Source organism: Rhineura floridana, chromosome 7 (genome assembly GCF_030035675.1).
Source record: "Rhineura floridana isolate rRhiFlo1 chromosome 7, rRhiFlo1.hap2, whole genome shotgun sequence".
Taxonomy (NCBI): domain Eukaryota; kingdom Metazoa; phylum Chordata; class Lepidosauria; order Squamata; family Rhineuridae; genus Rhineura; species Rhineura floridana.
The window spans coordinates 150,081,665-150,099,891 of record NC_084486.1 but is presented as its reverse complement, the minus strand read 5'-3'; the positions used below and the strand labels follow the sequence as shown (position 1 = coordinate 150,099,891).

At 44.3% G+C, this 18,227-nt stretch overlaps 1 protein-coding gene across 4 annotated transcripts in view; it reads left to right on the top strand.

The window, feature by feature from the left end:
• TFRC (transferrin receptor) overlaps positions 1 to 17,042 on the top strand; it is a 35,420-nt gene extending 18,378 nt beyond the window's left edge. For all 4 annotated transcript variants that reach the window (XM_061637581.1, XM_061637580.1, XM_061637583.1 and 1 more), the window contains exons 4-19: positions 2,798 to 3,008; positions 3,145 to 3,285; positions 3,716 to 3,806; positions 4,296 to 4,418; positions 4,894 to 4,992; positions 5,218 to 5,357; positions 6,059 to 6,228; positions 7,021 to 7,140; positions 7,231 to 7,316; positions 7,403 to 7,466; positions 8,635 to 8,702; positions 9,030 to 9,076; positions 9,608 to 9,689; positions 10,180 to 10,416; positions 13,177 to 13,317; positions 14,027 to 17,042. In XM_061637581.1, the coding sequence (XP_061493565.1) occupies positions 2,798 to 3,008; positions 3,145 to 3,285; positions 3,716 to 3,806; positions 4,296 to 4,418; positions 4,894 to 4,992; positions 5,218 to 5,357; positions 6,059 to 6,228; positions 7,021 to 7,140; positions 7,231 to 7,316; positions 7,403 to 7,466; positions 8,635 to 8,702; positions 9,030 to 9,076; positions 9,608 to 9,689; positions 10,180 to 10,416; positions 13,177 to 13,317; positions 14,027 to 14,269 (2,063 nt within the window). In that variant the 3' untranslated portion in view covers positions 14,270 to 17,042. The remainder of the gene's footprint in view (positions 1 to 2,797; positions 3,009 to 3,144; positions 3,286 to 3,715; positions 3,807 to 4,295; positions 4,419 to 4,893; positions 4,993 to 5,217; positions 5,358 to 6,058; positions 6,229 to 7,020; positions 7,141 to 7,230; positions 7,317 to 7,402; positions 7,467 to 8,634; positions 8,703 to 9,029; positions 9,077 to 9,607; positions 9,690 to 10,179; positions 10,417 to 13,176; positions 13,318 to 14,026) is intronic.
• Positions 17,043 to 18,227: the final 1,185 nt, after the last annotated feature.

Below are 18,227 nucleotides of genomic sequence, written 5' to 3'. Positions count from 1 at the left end.
GTGTTCAGTGATACATCTTTGCATTTGAGGACCGTTGCTAGTTCTCTCACAGCTGCCCTCCCCAGTCCTAGCCGCCTTCTAATTTCTTCACTATTGCCTCCATTTTGGTTAATGACTCTGCCAAGGTATTGATAATCCTTGACAAGTTCAATGTCTTCATTGTCAACTTTAAAGTTACATAAATCCTCTGTCATTACTTTAGTCTCCTTGACGTTCAGCTGTAGTCCTGCTTATGTGCTTTCCTCTTTAACTTCATCAGCATTCGTTTCAAATCATTACAGGTTTCTGCTAGTAGTATGGTATCGTCTGCATATCTTAAATTATTGATATTTCTCCCTCCAGTTTTCACACCTCCATCTTGGTCCAATCCTGCTTTCCGTATGATATGTTCTGCATATAGATTAAACAAGTAGGGTGATAAAATACACCCCTGTCTCACACCCTTTAGCATCAGGACAATCAGATGCTGTGGCACCCCTATTTCTTGTGAAGCATTTCATAGTTTTTCATGATCTACACAGTCAAAGGCTTTGCTGTAATCTATAAAGCACAGGGTGATTTTCCTCTGAAATTCCTTGGTCCATTCTATTATCCAACGTATGTTTGCGATATGATCTCTGGTGCCTCTTCCCTTTCCGAATCCAGCTTTGACATCTGGCATTTCTCTCTCCATATATGGTTATGGCCTTTGTTGTAGAATCTTGAGCATTAATTTACTTGCATGGGATATTAAGGCAATAGTTTGATAATTACTGCGTTCCCTGGGATCCCCTTTCTTTGGAATTGGGATATATATGGAACGCTTCCAGTGTGTGGGCCATTGTTTAGTTTTCCATATTTCTTGACAAATTTTTGTCAAAATTTGGACGGGTTCCGTCTCAGTAGCTTGTAGCAACTCTGTTGGTATGCCATATGTTCCTAGTGATTTGTTACCTCCCAAGTATTTTAAGAGCAGCTTTCACCTCGCATTCTAAAACTTGTAGTTCTTCATCATATGGCTCCTCCGTGAATGAATCTGTCATACTGGCATCTCTTTTATAGAGTTCTTCAGTGTATTGCTTCCATCTTCCTTTTATTTCATCTTGGTCAGTCAGTGTGTCTCCCCTGTTAACTATTCAACATCCCTACTCTTGTTTAAATTTCCCTTTCATTTCTCTAATCTTTTGGAATAGGGCTCTTGTTCTATCCTTTTTGTTGTCCTCTTCTATTTCTATACAGTAACCATTGGAATAGTTTTGTTTGTCCCTATGTAGTAGTTTGCTGTATTGTTGCATTTAGGGTTCTGACCATGTTTCTGTCTCCTCTTGCTTTTGCTTTTCTTCTCTCTCGAACCATTTTAAAAGTTTCTTCAGTCATCCATTGAGGTTTTTCTCTTTTTTTAACTAGAGGTATTGTATAATTCCATTCTTCCCAGATACTGTCTCTGGCTTCATTCCATAGTTCTTCTGGTTCTCTGTTAACTAAATTTAAAGCCTCAAATCTGTTCCTTATTTAATCTTTATATTCTTCTGGGATGTTATATAAGTTGTATTTTGGCATTATGATTGCTTTGTTCTTTAGCTTTACTCTAATTTTCGATATTACCAGTTCATGATCTGTACCACAGTCTGCTCCTGGTCTTGTTTTTGCAGAAAGTATGGAACTTCTCCATCTTCTGCTCCCAATTATATAATCAATTTGATTCCTATATTGACCATTTGGTGATGTCCATGTGTACAGTCGTCTTTTCAGTTGCTCAAAAAATGTGTTTGCAAGAAATAAATCATTGCCTTCACAGAATTCCGTAAGTCTTTCTCCTGCTTCATTTCTATCTCCTAAGCCCCATTTCCCCACAGTTCCTAGTTCTCTGTTCCCTACTTTTGCATTCCAGTCCCCCATGATTATCAGCACATCTTGTTATGCTGTGCGATCAATTTCTTCCTGTACTTCTGTGGAAAATCTCTTCAATTCCTCTTTTTCTGCATTTGCTGTTGGAGCATAGACTTGCATGATGGTTATGTTAATAGATTCCCCGTTAAATCTCATTGATATAACTCGCTCAGACCTTGTGTTATAGCTCTTAATTGTTTTTGCTACATCACGTCTCACTATTAAAGCAACCCTGTTTCTTCTTAATTGCTCGTTTCTTGCATAAAATATTTTGTAGTTGCCCAATTGAAAATGTCCCATTCCCGTCCATTTTAATTTACTCACGCCAAGTATTGTAATGTTGATATGTTCCATTTCTTGCTTGACAGTTTCTAACTTTCCCTGGTTCATGCTTCTCAAGTTCCATATTCCTATTGTGTGCGTCGTACAACTCCAGACTCTCCTTTCGCATCTGTGCACATCAGTCTCTGGGCTTCTTTTTGGCTTTGACCCAGCTGCATCATTAGTCACAGCACTACTTGTCCTTTGTTCCTCCCCAGTAGCTTGGTGAGTGCCTTCTGACCTGGAGGGTCTCATCTTCCAGCACTATCTCGTGTTGCATTTTGGATACTCTCTTCATAGGGTTTTCATGGTAAGAGGTATTCAGAGGTGGTTTACCATTGCCTTCCTCTAAGTCTGGATGCATCTTAGTCAGGTCTCTCAGCTTTGACCATTCCGCCGTGGGTGCCCCTGCTAGGAGTCTAGCCTCTTGGTCTAGACCCCTGACGGCATTGCTCTCAGCTTCTTCAACACTCTCAAGCCCCCTCAGCACGTTAAGGTGTGCATCCTAGAGGCACATAATGTTGTAATTATGTGTGCTATATTTTGTATTGGTTTTAGGTTTATAAACTAGTATATAAATGAGTCTTAAATATATGCGCACAAACAGGATTCCTGATTGGCTACCTGAGTTTCCGTGGACGGATGCAGGCAACAAAATGTGAAGATGGCGTTGAATTATGTAGCGGCTACCAATGTACAACTGAGTCCATAAAAGATGAATCTGTGGAGTGGACACCAGAACCTGTGCTATACTGGGGTGACCTTAAAAGCAAGCTGTCAGACAGGCTGAAGAGTGCAAGCTTCATAGATAAAATAAGGTAACATTCTCCAGATTGCCCCTCAGAAATCTTTCCTAAGAGAGCATTGCAGTAGACTAAAAATGGTGGCTGGCTGCAGTGGCTGGCTTCTAGAAGCATCATGACTTGACTGGAATGCCTGTGCCTCTGTATGCAGGAAGGTTTCTTCTACCACCCATGATGCTGGCAGTACAGGAGATGAGATCCTTGCCGATGACATTCATGAGCAATTTAACAAATTCAAGCTGGACAAAGTCTGGAATGATGAGCACTACGTTAGGCTGCAGGCCGCAGGAGGGTATGTGCTTTTCCTCAATTCCTTCAAGATCAGGTCTCATCTAGTCAGTCTCAAACATAAGACCTGATTGTGCCTATGATGAAATTGCCCACACAGTTGGGAGGCCTTGTGAGATCAGTCTCATGTGGGAAACCCAAACCTGGGAAGTGAGTATTCACACCTCATAAAAGTAGGACAGGCTTTTCCTGTCCACTGATGTCCAGGTTCAGATCCCATCCTAAAGGCTGATACCTTCTGGGTCTTGTGGTGATTGGGTCACAGAACTGGCAGTGGCCAGTAAAACTAGCACTGGCCAGAATTCTAAGATCTCAAAAGATCAGTAGTCAGATGACCCACATACTGTCCATCCCATAGTCGTGTCATTGGGACTCATAACATTTCAGAATTCTGCATTAAATCTGTGGCTGACTGCCCTATCCTTCCTCCTTAGAACTGCAAATGCAGTTTCCCTGGAAGATCCAAGTGAAGCTCTGGAGAAGCCTGATACTTACGTAGCGTACAGTGAATGTGCAGAGGTTTCTGTAAGTTTGCTTGGCTTGTGTTGGTGCCTGAAGTGCTGATTTTAAGACAGTGCCTGTATGGTGACGAAAACTTTGCCACCCTGGGCTCCTATCGGGAGGAAGGGCAGGATATAAATATAAACTTCCATCTGTAACACCACTTTCTTAAATCAGTGGGCACATGTAGCATAAATATGCCTAGTATTGGTGTCCTGACGTCATCCTTCACGTGTTAAGAACTGGATTCCATCAGGGAAGGTTTCCGGACCACGGGACATGTTCTAATCACGGTGTTGCCCTTCTGCTTGGGCCAGGACTTGAACCTTATGCTCCAGTATTGGCACAGTTGCACTTTCATAGTCATGCTATTCTTTACCTGGAAACTCCAGAGACTGAAAGGAAGCTCTTCCTCATGGAAACTCAGGAAGGTTCTTCTAACTCAAAAGTTCTTGGTCTCCATGAAGGGAGATGCAGCTAGATAGGTCATCATTTTGTTACTTTCCCTTCTAGGGCAAACCTGTTTATGCCAACTATGGCCGCAGCGAAGACTTCCGTGAACTGCTAAAGAAAAATTTCAACTTAAGTGGAGCAGTGATCCTTGTGAGAGCTGGAGAAATCGCATTTGCTGAGAAGGTAAGGGTTTTCTACTTTAAGCTGGAACGAGTAGAAAATGCTGTCTGACAGGGAACTTGTAGGGTTGCCTCTGAAGGTACTTGGGAGCTCTTCCAGCTCCCTTTTGAACTCCCATCCATTTTGGGAGGTGTAGTGAACTGCTCAAGACTCCTTGATGGACTGATGATGCTTCTGAATAAGCATGCAGCAGGCATTATCCCCTAAGCCACTTGATGATCCAGCAGGAGCTTCCCAAGTCCTTGTTGTGCCCTGTCTGGATCTGCAGAAAGAAGCTGGCAATGGCTTGATAAATGCATGTGTGCCCCTTTGGTGGGGAATGGAGAAAATGGCTGCATGCCGGGCAGTTGAGCTTAACAGGTGCTGGCAGCAGTTACAAGATGACGACTGTACAAGCTGGCCAGCTCTGTTTGTCACTTTGCCACTGTCCTCCTTTGCCATAAACTTCCTAGTAAAGGTGCTAAATGTCTCCTCCTAGGTGGCAAATGCCAAGCGGTTGGGTGCCGCAGGAGTCTTGATATACCCGGATCCAGTTGACTACAGGAGCCTTGGAGATGGTGTTTCCTTATTTGGACATGTAAGTGTTTCCTATGCCTCCTTGGGTAAATGTGGGTGCCTCTTGTGCTGCTCTCCTTGATGGATTCTGGAAGCAGCCTGGCACACAAAAGAAGCCAAAATCAAAGCTTCGATTTGAGTAAACAGAGCCATGATGCATCTTTTTGAACTTGTGGATGCCTCATACTATTCATATAATGCCTCTGCTCTCCATTTTTCATGTAATCCTGAGATTTTGCCTTTCCAGGCTCACCTTGGCACTGGGGATCCTTTCACACCTGGATTTCCTTCTTTCAACCATACCCAGTTTCCCCCAGTTGAATCCTCAGGACTCCCGCGCATTCCAGTACAAACAATTTCAAGCTCTGCTGCAAGAAGGCTATTTAGGTAAACATCCTGTATTGTTTTTTCTAAGTGGTGCGAATGGTAGACCCAGTACCCTGAGGCTTTCTTAAGAGCAATTGCTATCCGATTTCTGGGTGGTATACAGTATACATTTAACACAAACAAGCCAACTGAGAGAACAGCAGAGAACGTTAAAAACATAATAACATTTGCTGTATAAAAGCACTAAAATGCCTGGCTAAAACTGGGTGTGCCTGGTACCTGAATGATAGTAATGCCAAGCCTTCCCACAAGAATTCCCTGAACACAGTAGCATGTTGGGGAGAGGGGTAGCCTCTCTTTGTCCCCTCTGGCCAGAAGATGTAATCCCCTATAACTGGCTGGAGGCAGGCTCTGGCCTATAGTCCAAAGCTGCTCATGGCGATGTGAAGACCTGTCCTTTCTAAGAGGAATATCTGTGGCATCCCTACTTGAGCTTTCTGTTAAAAGACCTTGACTAGATGGAGGTTTCATCTCAGGATTGGTCACATCTTGGCTTACTAGGCTTGGAAGCCTAAGTAGCAAGTCTTTCTCTTTCCAAAATATCTGTCTACCCGTATCTTAGAAATGCACCCAATACAAATGTTTGCTGAACTCCCTTTGCCCATCAAAGTGGGGATTTGGTTCTTAAGACGGACACTTCAGTTGGACCTTGGCAGAAGGCACTGAGTGCATACAATAACTAATTTTGGTTCTGCTTTCAGCTCTATGAATGGGCCAGATTGTGACGCTGCATGGAAAGGAAACCTCCCCGTTGTTTACAAGCTTGGATCAGATTCTAGTGGAAGAAATGTGAAGCTCCAAGTCAGCAATGAGCTTGTGGAAAAGAAAATCCTAAACATTTTTGGTGTGATCAAGGGTTTTGAGGAACCAGGTAAAGACTTTGCCACTCTGTTGGAGATGTACTGAATGCACAGGGTAGAGAAAAGGGTTGGGGTCACTTAGTTCATGTGCACAGCTACGTTGCCAGAGTCCACTGTTTTGGGTATCATTGCCAGTTAACAGATCTGAAAACGTGGCCTCGGTTTGGACTGTAGACATATCTTAAGACTGTGATGGAAATGTTTAAAATACGGATAACAAGGCCACTTACTGAAATGATGTCTGAGGTATGGCACACAATCAAGTGGTAAATCTGACTGAAGGCTGCATCACTGTTGTGACATAAATTTAGCAGTCAATCGAAGTGGCCTTCCCCATCTGCTGCCCCGGTGAGGGCCATTCCTGTGCCTTTCTGGGGAGAGGAATTTTGGGATGGGGGAGAAGCTACCAGTTCAGAAGCCACTAAGAACTTTACCAGTCGAGGCAATTCAGTCTCACAAGATGATGCATATTGGGAAGGTATCGCAAAATGACGGACTCAAAGAAGTCTGGCAAGAAGAGTAACTCAGTACAATGTCCCCATTAGAGGAATTACTGACTAGAAAATACAGAAATGCATCCAGACATTGCTGTTAATTGCTTTTGACTAGTGGAAGGTTGATTTGTAGAATTTTCCTGTACAGTATACTAGGATAATAGCACAAGGTAGGTGCCAAACCATCTGCTGACTTAACTGCCAAGCATCAAGTATGCAGCATAACGCCATGTGTCCTAGCATTCCCAAGCTTAGAACCTCCCTCAGAATTACAGGCTGGTCACTTAACTATTGATCACTGTCTTGCAGATCGGTATGTTGTGATCGGAGCCCAGCGTGATTCCTGGGGACCTGGAGTGGTGAAGGCCGGTGTAGGAACTGCCCTGCTTCTAGAGCTTGCTAGGTCCCTTTCTGATATGGTGCAAATTGGTAAGGACATTGGGACTGGGCATCTTCAAAAGAAGTCTTAGGCTTGCATATAGAGAGGGATATATTGGCTGTCCCCTCTCCTCTATGCAGATGGCTACAAGCCCCGCCGGAGTATTGTATTTGCCAGCTGGAGTGCTGGAGCGTTTGGAGCTGTGGGTGCCACAGAATGGCTGGAGGTGAGCATGGCTCTAAGGGGTGGGTCTGGTCAGGACAGCCCAAGCATGGAAAAGGCTAATTGCTCCTGTCTCCTCACTCTGCTCAGGGTTATGCCTCCTCCCTCCACTTGAAGGTGGTTGCCTATATCAACTTGGATTCAGCAGTTTCAGGTAACTGTCATGAATTATTCTGTATGGGAGGGTGTTCCTTATAAACTTAGTGCTGTAAATGTTTCTGGGAGGAAGGGCGGGATATCAATTTCATTAATAAATAAATTGAAGAATCTAAACTTGATAAACTTGCACAACACATTCCTCCGACATAACCTTAAACGCATGAATATGTTGCACATACTCAATTAAATAAGAGCCAGTGTGGTATAGTGGTTAGAGTGTTGGACTACGGCTTGGGAGACTAGGATTCGAATCCCCACACAGCCATGAAGCTCACTGGGTGACCTTGGGCCAGTCACTGCCTCTTAGCCTTGGAGAAAGGCAATGGTAAGCCACCTCTGAATACCGCTTACCGTGAAAACCCTATTCGTAGGGTCGCCATAAGTCAGGATCAACTTGAAGGCAGGCCAACAATTAAATGCTCCTGATGGCTTTTAATACAATTCAAGTTCTGAAAGCAGACCTAAGCAAAGGACTGAAGGCAGCAAACTTTTGGCTCCTCTTTTATATATTTAATTTTTAAATTAATTTTAAAGGGGGGGAAATAGGAAAATGAACCATTTTCTCCTCTTGAACATTGCAGTAAAAGGTGCATAGAGGTATCTTTGCCACTTTGATTCACTGTAATACAGTCTGCAGGGATTGTGGGTGTTAGCAGTTCCCCAGATCTGACTTTCCATGCAGAGAAAATGCAGATGAGGAAGACAGCAGAGGTGGGTTACAAGATTAAACTCCTCAAATGCTGCTGCAGCAACCAGATTGTTCTGGATGCATCTTGAGATCTCCTGTGGACATGTAGCTTGGCCCTTATAATCTCTTAAAGCTTGCACCCGGCTTGAGCTATTAGCCAAGTATTTATTTATTGGCCTCTTCTCTTAATTTTTTTCCAAAACAGAGAAGTCTCAATTTACCCAAGTCTGCTCGGTGATGCCCAAGGTGTGTAACTGCTGCTTGCAGGGAAGAACTGTTTCTCCTCCAATTCTTCCTCCGCAACCACCCCCAGCCTCATGAGAATGCCGTTTGTTGAAATTAAAACGGAAGTGGAGATATTTCCACAATTCCTAGCTCCACAGCACATCATCGGCCCATCTTGTTAGGCCTGTGTTTCTTGGGTACTGTAACTGCACAGCCTCTTGAACTGATGCTTCTGAATTGCACCCCACAGGCTCCAAGGACTTCAGGTTCTCTGCCAGCCCCATGTTGAAAACGTTGCTGGACGAAGCAGTCACAGGAGTGAGTATCATCTCTAGAGACTTTTGGGAAGTGAACTGGAAAAGCTAAACCATAAAGGGGGCTGTTGCTACTGGGACCGTGCTCTGGTCCCCTGCAGTAACGCAGCACGTAGGGCATTGTGCCAAAGCTGGAGAATTCCCCCACTGCACAGGTATGATGAGTACTGCCTCAAGCTCCAGGATGGCAGAGAGTAGTGGAGTTGCTTCTTTGCAACAGAACAGCCTTTGGAATTGGCCACAATGCCAGGGTCCCTAGAAGAAGGGGTGGAAGGTTGTACTTGATGTGAGGAAGTTTTTATTGAAATGCGTGTCTTACGTCCGCTTTTAGATGAAGGTGTCATCAGCCGATCTACGTAGTGTCTTGCCCAGCAAAGAGTAAGTATCATGACAGAAGTACCAGGCAAAGTTCAAGGTGCTGGTTTTGCCGTATAAAGCCCTGTACAGCTTGGGACCCAGGATACCTGAAAGTTTGTCTCACCCCTTATATACCCAGTGGAGCACTGCGCTCTGCAGGTGCGGGCCTCCTGCAGATACCGTCTTATCAGGAGGTCTGTTCCTCTCAACATAGCAAGTGGACGTTGAGTGTTGTGGCACCGACCCTTTTGAATACCCTTCCCTCTTAAATATTAGACAGACACTATTATCTCTTCAGCACATGCTGAAGTCTTTCTTCTCTCGACAACCCTTTTAAGTAGAGACCTTATCCCAGCCTGTGCCTCCATTGGAATTGCTTTTTAAAATGCTTTAAAATATTTTTTAAAATGTTTTTAGTGTTAGCCATCCTGGCTCCTTCTGGGAGGAAGGGTGGGGTAGAAACTTAATAAATAAATAATCATTTGACTCCTCTGAACCTGCTGGAAATGTCAAGAACATGTGCTGAAAAGTTTCCTTTCTTTCTGTTTGCAGGGTTGTATTTCGTGTGGATGACACAGCCTTTCCCTTCCTGTCATACTCGGGGATTCCATCAATTTCATTCAGTTTCAACGATGTAAGTTGGTTGATGTACTTCTTTTCACCTGGTCACCTATGTCCACTTCTTGTACATCATCCTGGAGCCACAACAGAGCAATGACTGTTCTGAGAACTGCACTGGGGCACTGAATTATGTGAAAAGCCCCATTCAAATCTTCAGAAGCAAGCCCTGTCAAGGAGGCATGCCCCAAATCCTTCCTGAATTAGGTGTTTCACCAAATTGCGTCCTAGACTACCTCCTGCCTGTCGAATCTTCCTTAAGAGCCAGCCTGAGGAGTCACAAAGAAAAAGATGTGCTCACTGCTTTGGCACTTTTGTGGACCTAACAAAAATGCCGCCACCCTACCGGGGTTTCGGTTTCCCCCCTAATTAATAAGAACCTGCAGTTGGCTGACTGAGGACTGTGGGAACCCTGCTAGGACAAATGGGAGTCACTTCCAATGGACCTTTTAGGAAGTACAGAGGACTATGCGAAGGATCTTAATAGGTTTGTTTCCTCCTTGCAGGGTGGGAAACAGTATCCTTACCTTGACACAAGTGTGGACGATCTGGAGAACCTGCTCAGGACCTTCAGATCCTCCCCTGCTCAGCTGGAGAACATGATCCGTGCAGCAGCTGAAATCGCTGGTCGGATGGCTCTGAGGATGACGCATGACCATGAACTGTACCTGGACTACCAGAGCTACAATAACAAGCTGCGTGACTTCATAGGGAAGCTGATTCCATACCGGAAAGAGATGATGGTAAAAGATATGGGGATGCTGGAGGGGGGCTTGTTCTTTCCATTGTTTGTTGGCATGTCCAGTCTTGCAGCAACTCATGATGTCCACACAGCAGTTATTTTGCAGTACACAAACATCTCTGCCACTGAGTTGGGTTTTGTTGTTACGTGCCTTCAAGTCGATTCCGACTTATGGCGACCCTATGAATCAGTGACCTCCAAGAGCATCTGTCATGAACCAACCTGTTCAGATCTTGTAAGTTCAGGTCTGTGGCTTCCTTTATGGAATCAATCCATCTTTTGTTTGGCCTTCCTCTTTTTCTACTCCATTCTGTTTTTCCCAGCATTGTCTTTTCTAGTGAATCATGTTGTTTCATGATGTGTCCAAAGTATGCTAACCTCAGTTTCATCATTTTAGCTTCATCCACTATTCAACCTCATTTAGCCTCATGCACTATTCAACCTTTTTAAGTTAGTGACATGGTATATAATCTGCCGGAAGTATGTTCACCTTACAGAGCAATGTTCATCACTGTTGATGATGCTTAATACCTTTTTGGCGCAAGTACTGATTGCTGTATTTTATTTACTTATTAGTTTGATATCCTGCCCTTCATCCTGAACGGCATGTTGTGCTTCAGCCTAGTGAACCTTGATATGCAAGGAGATTTTGTGGCTTGCTGTATTTTGGGTTCCATCAGACTACCTTGCTTGATGCTTGGTGGTTCTGAGCTACAGTAATTCTGCCTAAACCTTAATTTTAGTAATTAGAGTTCCATAACTTGGTACTGATTTGAAAGCTCCCCGGTTGCCTTACTGCATAATGCAATTTTGGGAGTTGCTCCATCAGACACTTGGCCACACGCTGGAAAAATCTACCTTTGGGTTGCTGTCTCAAGACAGCTGAAGTCCCTGGTAAGTGCTGGAAGGACTGAGACCCCCTGCCTGACCAGAGAGAGGCTGCAGTTAATCTTGTAGCCTTTTGCATCAGCTGGGTCAGAAGGCATAAAAGCCCAGCTGCCCTTGGGTGGTGGGTCTGCCGGTGGCGGGGGCAACCCTAAAGGGGTTTGCCCTTTGGGGAGTCCCTTAGGGTCCCGAGGGTGAGGGCGTTACCCCCATTACTTTTTTTTAAAAAAAAATTGTTTTGTTTTCTGCTAAACCAATCTAGAGGAGATAGGTGGTGGGGAGGGCGTGTGGTGCATGTGTAGTTTCTGCACAGTGTGAAAGCCTGTGCAGTGAACTGAATGATAGGAGAAAGTCACCAGATGCCTTCAGAGTAAAAGTCTATAACTGGCAGAAGGCTGGCCCTCCCTGGGTGTGAGACAGGAGGGCCCTGTGTGAAGGGGTATGACTGTTCCCAATTCCCGCAAAGGGGGTTTGACCGAGTGGATCCAGGGTGTGGTCAACGCATCATTGCGGGAAGGAGTGGTGAAAGAGGCGGTGATCCGACCACTCCTGAAAAAGTACACCCTGGACCCATTGGTTTGTGACAACTACCGACCGGTTGCAAGTACCCCCTTTTTAGGGAAGGTGATTGAGTGGGTTGTGGGGCAGCAATTGCGAGTATTCTTGGATGAAACAGATCATCTTGACCCATTCCAGTTGGGGTTCAGACCTAGGTATGGGACTAAATCGGCCTTGGTCGCCCTGATGGATGACCTTTATCGGGAGAAGAAAGGGTAGTGTGACTGTCTTTTGCCCCCCTGGCAGTTGTGCTGTGGAGTGCCACAGGGTACCATCTTGTCCCCCATCTGTTTAACATCTATATGAAGCCCTTGGGAGCAGTCATCAGGAGATTTGGGGCGAGGTGTGGGGCTGCCCTTGAGGTTGGTCTGGAAGTTGCAGCTGGTGCAAAATGCGGCGATGAGACTACTCACTGGGGCAGGGTATTGCCAGCATGTCACCCCACTGCTGAGAGAATTGCTCTGGCTGCCCATTTGCTACCAGGCCAAGTTCAAGGTTCTGGTTTTGGTGTACAAAGCCCTGTACAGCTTGGGACCAGGATACCTGAAAGACTTACCCCTTATATACCCAGTCGATCACTGCGCTCTGCAGGTGAGGGCCTCCTGCAGATACCATCTTATCAGGAGGTCTGTTCTGCACGACACAGGAAGCAGACCTTTAGTGTTGTGGCAGCAACCCTTTGGAATTTCCTCCTCTTAGACAAGCACCATCTCTGTTATCTTTTCGGCGCCTACTGAAGACCTTCCTCTTTCAACAAGCCTTTTAAGTAGAGACCTTATCCCAGTCTGCGTCTGTTGGAATTGCTTTTTAATGTTTTTTTAGAACCTTTTTTTTTCTAAACAGTGTTTTTTAACCCTTTTTATTTAAGATGTTTTTAAAGTTGTTTTGTTTTAATGTATTTTCATGTCTGTTTTTATTATGTTTTAAAGTGTTTTTGGTGCTTTGTTTTCTGCCCTGGGCTCCTGCTGGTAGGAAGGGTGGGATATAAATAAAAAAATAAATAAATAGATAAGCTTTGAAATAGGCTCTGGGATATGGATGCATTTACCAGTGAACTTCAGTACCTAGAAAACAACAGTGTAAATTTTAGATGTAGCTTGTGCTACTGTCTTTTCAGGCCAGACCTGAGGAGGTCAAGGTACTACTAGAGTTGGTCTAGTTATCTGCTATTTTCATAGTCTGGTGTTGGAAGATGCAATATCTGAGTCAGATTTCCGACATTGTATAGTTGGAAACTATGTTGATGAACGTTGCACAATTGGTGGTTGAGCCACCATCCTACTCGCTATTGATGTTGAGGCACTGTCTTCTTTTGCAGAACCTGGGCTTGGGCCAACAGTGGTTATTGGTGGCCCGGGGAGATTTCACTCGAGCTATGGCAGCCCTGACACAAGATGTCAAAACCACCGACCTTACCAACAGGGCTGCTTGCCGTGCTTTGAATGACCGGATGATGAAAGTGAGTTATTTCCTTTCCTCCCAAAAGGGCTGAAAACTAACAAGGGAGCCTTGTCCGAGAGTTGATGTAAACCTTGGTGGACTATATAGTGGGAAAAACTGATGGCCAATCCAGACAGAATTTTATTGATGTCTAGTGCAGTTTGCACTGATGAGGCCAAGAGTCTAAATCTCCCCAGTACTATAAATAAGAACTATTAAGTTGTCACTCTGATCCCTTCAGCTCGTAGTCTAGAATCCAAAAGTGTACTGCCACACAAACAGAACTGTTGGTGGGAGGCCAGACATGCTAGTGCCAGCTTGCAATGAGCCCTTAGCACACAACAATGGATGTCACAAGTGTAGAACTCTTCTAAACGTTTCCTCTACTATTGCAACTGGATGACAGTTTGACTACCACAGTGATTCAGAGCAGCCGCTTCCGAACACATCTAGCGTGTGAGCACCCCCCTGGCCAACTCAGGCCTATACTCTGAGGGCTGAACAGGGGTGCTGCAGAGCTGTAAGGGATGTATTCTAGGTTTTTGGCATCTGCATGAGCTGAAGAACCCTGGTTGAAATGTCTACGGGTTCGTGTCTGTCGCATCAGAGGGATGACTTAATTGCTGGAACAAAAGCAGCTGTAGAAGAGAAATTGAGGGGGTATTTCCATCTGTTGGGGCTGGCCAATCAAAGAGCTCTTTTCAACCGTGTTCCTCTCCTCTTTTAAGGTGGAATACAACTTTCTCTCCCCATACGTCTCTCCAAAAGACACTCCTCTCCGACACATCTTCTTTGGTTCTGGCTCCCACACTCTCAGCGCTTTGCTGGACCATCTGAGCCTCCTGAGGACGAACAAGAGCTCCTTCAGCGAAGATCTCTTTAGGAACCAGCTTGCTCTGGCAACTTGGACCATCCAGAGTGCTGCTAATGCCCTCTCTGGTGACATCTGGAGCATAGACAATGAGTTCTGAGAATGTAGAGTCCTTAACTTCGTTCTGAGATACAACAAGAAGAAACACCCTCCTTTTCTACCAGTAGCGCTGAACATAGTCCCCTTAGGCCTTCAGAGATATTCAGATGCCCAGGGTCAAACCTGCAGCACTTCAAAGCAAGTTAAGAGGTCCTGACAGGACCTTAGATTTATGTAGATTCCCCTTTTAAATGGTGCTGTCCTCTCCCAACCCAAAATTCAAGAGGCCTGAACCTGGTTCTGAGTAAAGCATTTCCTTTAAGTTAGAGAGTGCAGAAAGCAAGTACAGTTGTGAACTCCTAAGAACATAAGAAACCTTATGGTCTTACGAATTCAACTTGGTGTCCCAGGCTCAACTAGAGGAAAAGCAAAACTATTCTGGGAGTTGTCATGTGACTTGTGAGCCTAAATTTCCCATACGATTAATTCTACTAGAAGGCACCTCCCCAAGTACAGAAGCTCTTTCGTAGTCCCCTTGGCTCCAGGAATACAACCAATACATGTTGATACGGGGTCAGTCTAGCAGGTAACACGAATGAGACCTTTTTCCTTCCCAAGAGAAACTGGGAGAGCCCTGAGTGGGGCTCTTCTGTGACTGCTCCTTTCCTTACTTAGGAAGGCCAAGCCAAAGAAATGAAGGCTGCAGTACAGTGAGAGGTCCTGTGGCACTATTAAAAAACTAAAATAACCATTCCTTCCATGGGGAGACTGGTTGTGCTCAGGCCCTTGCTCTGAGGCCTTCTGCAGGACTTGGTATTGAGGTATTTATTTATTTATTTATCAGTGGCAGGGTTCACTATAAATATTTGTATTTGTTTTTTCTACAGAATATAATTATCGGAAGCAGTGACTTCCATAATTATGACAGTTATACTGTCGTTTTTGATAAAGCAGCATCTGCTAGTACAATCCAGCCATGATAACTGGAATTTTTGCCATCAACCCTTCAGTGGCCTGCAACAGCAGCATCCATTAGGAAATTGATTTTGGATAGGCGGAATTTCCCCCCCATCTCCTGGAACATGTAGTTTGAGCAGGTGAGGGGGAATCCTGAGGAGTGTTACTTTTCCTCTTTTGCACTCAAAAGGTAGGAGGGCAAAAGCTGTGAGATGTACATTGTGCCTGACCCCTTCAAGGAAAAGCTTCCTTTGCCTTGACACATTCAGTGGGTGATGGAGGGTCTCCTGCTGCAGTGGCTATACAGCCACCTTTCGATCAAATGCAAGCAAACTTGCTAGCAGCAGTGAACCTCATCTTTGGGCTTCATATCAGTCCCACCTTCTGGTTATGTTTAGGCTGATGCAAACCACTGCAGGCTTGTTGTAAGCTGTGCTTGAGTAGTAGCAGCTCTTATGTAAAACTTCCAGTACTGTGATGTATCATGAGAACTTGGGTCACATTATCGGGAGCAGCGTCTCCCATAATGTTAAAGAACAAGGTAGTTTTTGCCTACCACAGTGTTGTATCGGAGGCAGTGACCTCCATATGTTGCACTAAGGGTGTCTTAATTATCGGGGACAGTGTTTCCCATAATTATTTTCTCAATGCTCGCCATGCAATAACATCTGCAGAGCATGATCGTTAGTATCTAACATGTATATTCAAGCTTCTGCAATTGCCTGTCTGTCTGATCTCACTTTCTGCTGGCTGCAGCAACTTCTTGAGTGGCTGTTAATGCGTTATGAGCAGGGCCAAGGCAGTAATCTGTGGCTGCAAATAATTTGTATCACCGAGAACCTTTCATTGCCCTTGGAGAAGAGCAGTGGACTTCTGCTGAGTCTTGGTGAATCCTGACCCTCTTTTGACTTTTTTTGCTCAAATCCACTTCTACGACTTCAAGAAATGGCTGGGTGAATGCAGGTATATAAACTTGCTTATGGCCATAGAAAAAACTGCTAAAATGTGGCTGTCAATTGGGAATGCTTCAAGAGCATGAATGGACGATTGAGATCAATTGCTTGCATTAAAATAACTGAATTTACTATAATTGTTGCTCTTAACTCTACCTGGCTTCTAGTACAAAAAGCTGATCCGAACAACTGTGGGAACATTCTTTCAGGTATCTTTCAAGAGAAATAAGTTGCATATTCTAGCTCTTCAAAGACTCAAGCAGATAGGCACTCTTTCCATACTCATAATGGATGCAAGGTCATGAAGTGCTGGTTTTAAGGCTCTGCTGAAATGAGCGACTTCCAGGGTATTAAATGCTTTGTGCTGGAAAAACCTTGAGCTGGTCACAGGAATGGGAAGTCATGTGTTCATGTTTAAACTTAGGCTAACCCTTTATAAAATCTCTTCCACGTTGGTAATTCAGTTTACACCAGCCTGGTGGTGCCTCCAGTTCAACTCCCATCAGCCCCTGGGGTTGATTGGGTTTGTAAATCAAAAACAGCTAGAGGGCACCACCAGGTTGGGGAAGGCTGTTATCTACAAAGCCAATTGCATTTCAGACCTTTTTGTGTGAGAGTGAAAGTGTCTAGCTTGGTGACGTTCCTATGCATGGTTTTCTTCCCTGTGTTTTATGATGTATGTGAATGCTATGTCTTCTCGTGGTAACTATCTTCCTGAGTGGTGTTCCCATAGCACGGCATGCTTCTTGGGTGGTAACAAAGCGTAGACATAGTTGTTGAAAAGTTCTGATTGAATCTGATTCACATAACCTGTGTGTTTTGTGCTACAACCTTATTTAGAATTGGGGGTTATAATCCTGGTGTTAATGGCTGATGGAGAACTGCAAGACTTTACTGTCTAATAAAGGAGGACTTGACTGTAAAGTGTGGCTTATTAAACAACGTTGACTGAGACAAATTCCTAGGCTGCTGCTAATGACTGGTCATTTCTGTAGCTTGCCCTTAAGTGAAAAGTGTAGCCTACATTTTGAGTGTTCATGAGAGATATCTATCAATATCTTGATGAGGAGTTTCATGTCTAGTCCAAACTGTACAAATGACAGAGGCATATTCTGAGCATGAGGATGCAATTTCAGAATAAAGTTCACTTTTTACATAGTTGGTCCTGTTTGAAGGACTTGGAGACCACTCATAAAACATGTTTTCACTGGCAAGGATCTTCCACTGTTGCTGAAAGACATCGCATCACTACATGATGTTACAAACTTGCATATCCAAGCCATTCTTGCTCCATTAGCCACAAGCCAATCTTCAGAGGTTCATCATTGCAAAGTTTTCCTGCCTCATGGAAGCTGAAGTAGTTTTTACATTTTGTACCCATCTTATTTATTTTATTCATTACATTTATATCCCACCTTGCTCCAAGGAGCTCAAGGTGATGTACAAACATGGTTCCTCCCCCCAATTTTATCCTCACAACAACCCTGTGAGGGAGGCTAGGCTGAGAGACTGGCCCAAGGTCACCCAGTGAGCTTCAAGGCCCAGCAGGGATTTGAACCCTGGTCTAGGTTCCAGTCCAACAACAATGATCCAACAACTGAAATGTTAAATTGTACTAAACAGCATCAAAAATTGCTAGATTAATCAGCATCAGAATCAAACACTTGTTTAAAAAGGGATGTTTCAGTTGCAGGTAGAGCATGCAAAGGAAGATAACCTAACCTCTTGGGATAGGATGTTGCTGGCACAGAAAAATCCCTCTCATCTGTTGCTACTACCAATGCCGCAAAAAGGGTACAACAGCCTTCAAGGAGCATCAAGAAATCTTCCTAGACCACTCCATTCTAAAAACAAAACACCATACCCTCCATGGAATGTACAGCAACATTCATAGGGCTTCCTGATGATGATAATAATAAATTTTAATTTCTGTGTCGCCTATCTGGCCAATGGCCACTCTAGGCGACGTACAACAGTTAAAACACAGCATAATAAAATACAATAGTACAATATAAAAACAGTATGAAAACAATACAGTAGGAGGCAATTCAATCTAGTAATTAACCCTCTCCGGAAATCCCAAAGGCCTGTTGAAAGAGCCAGGTCTTT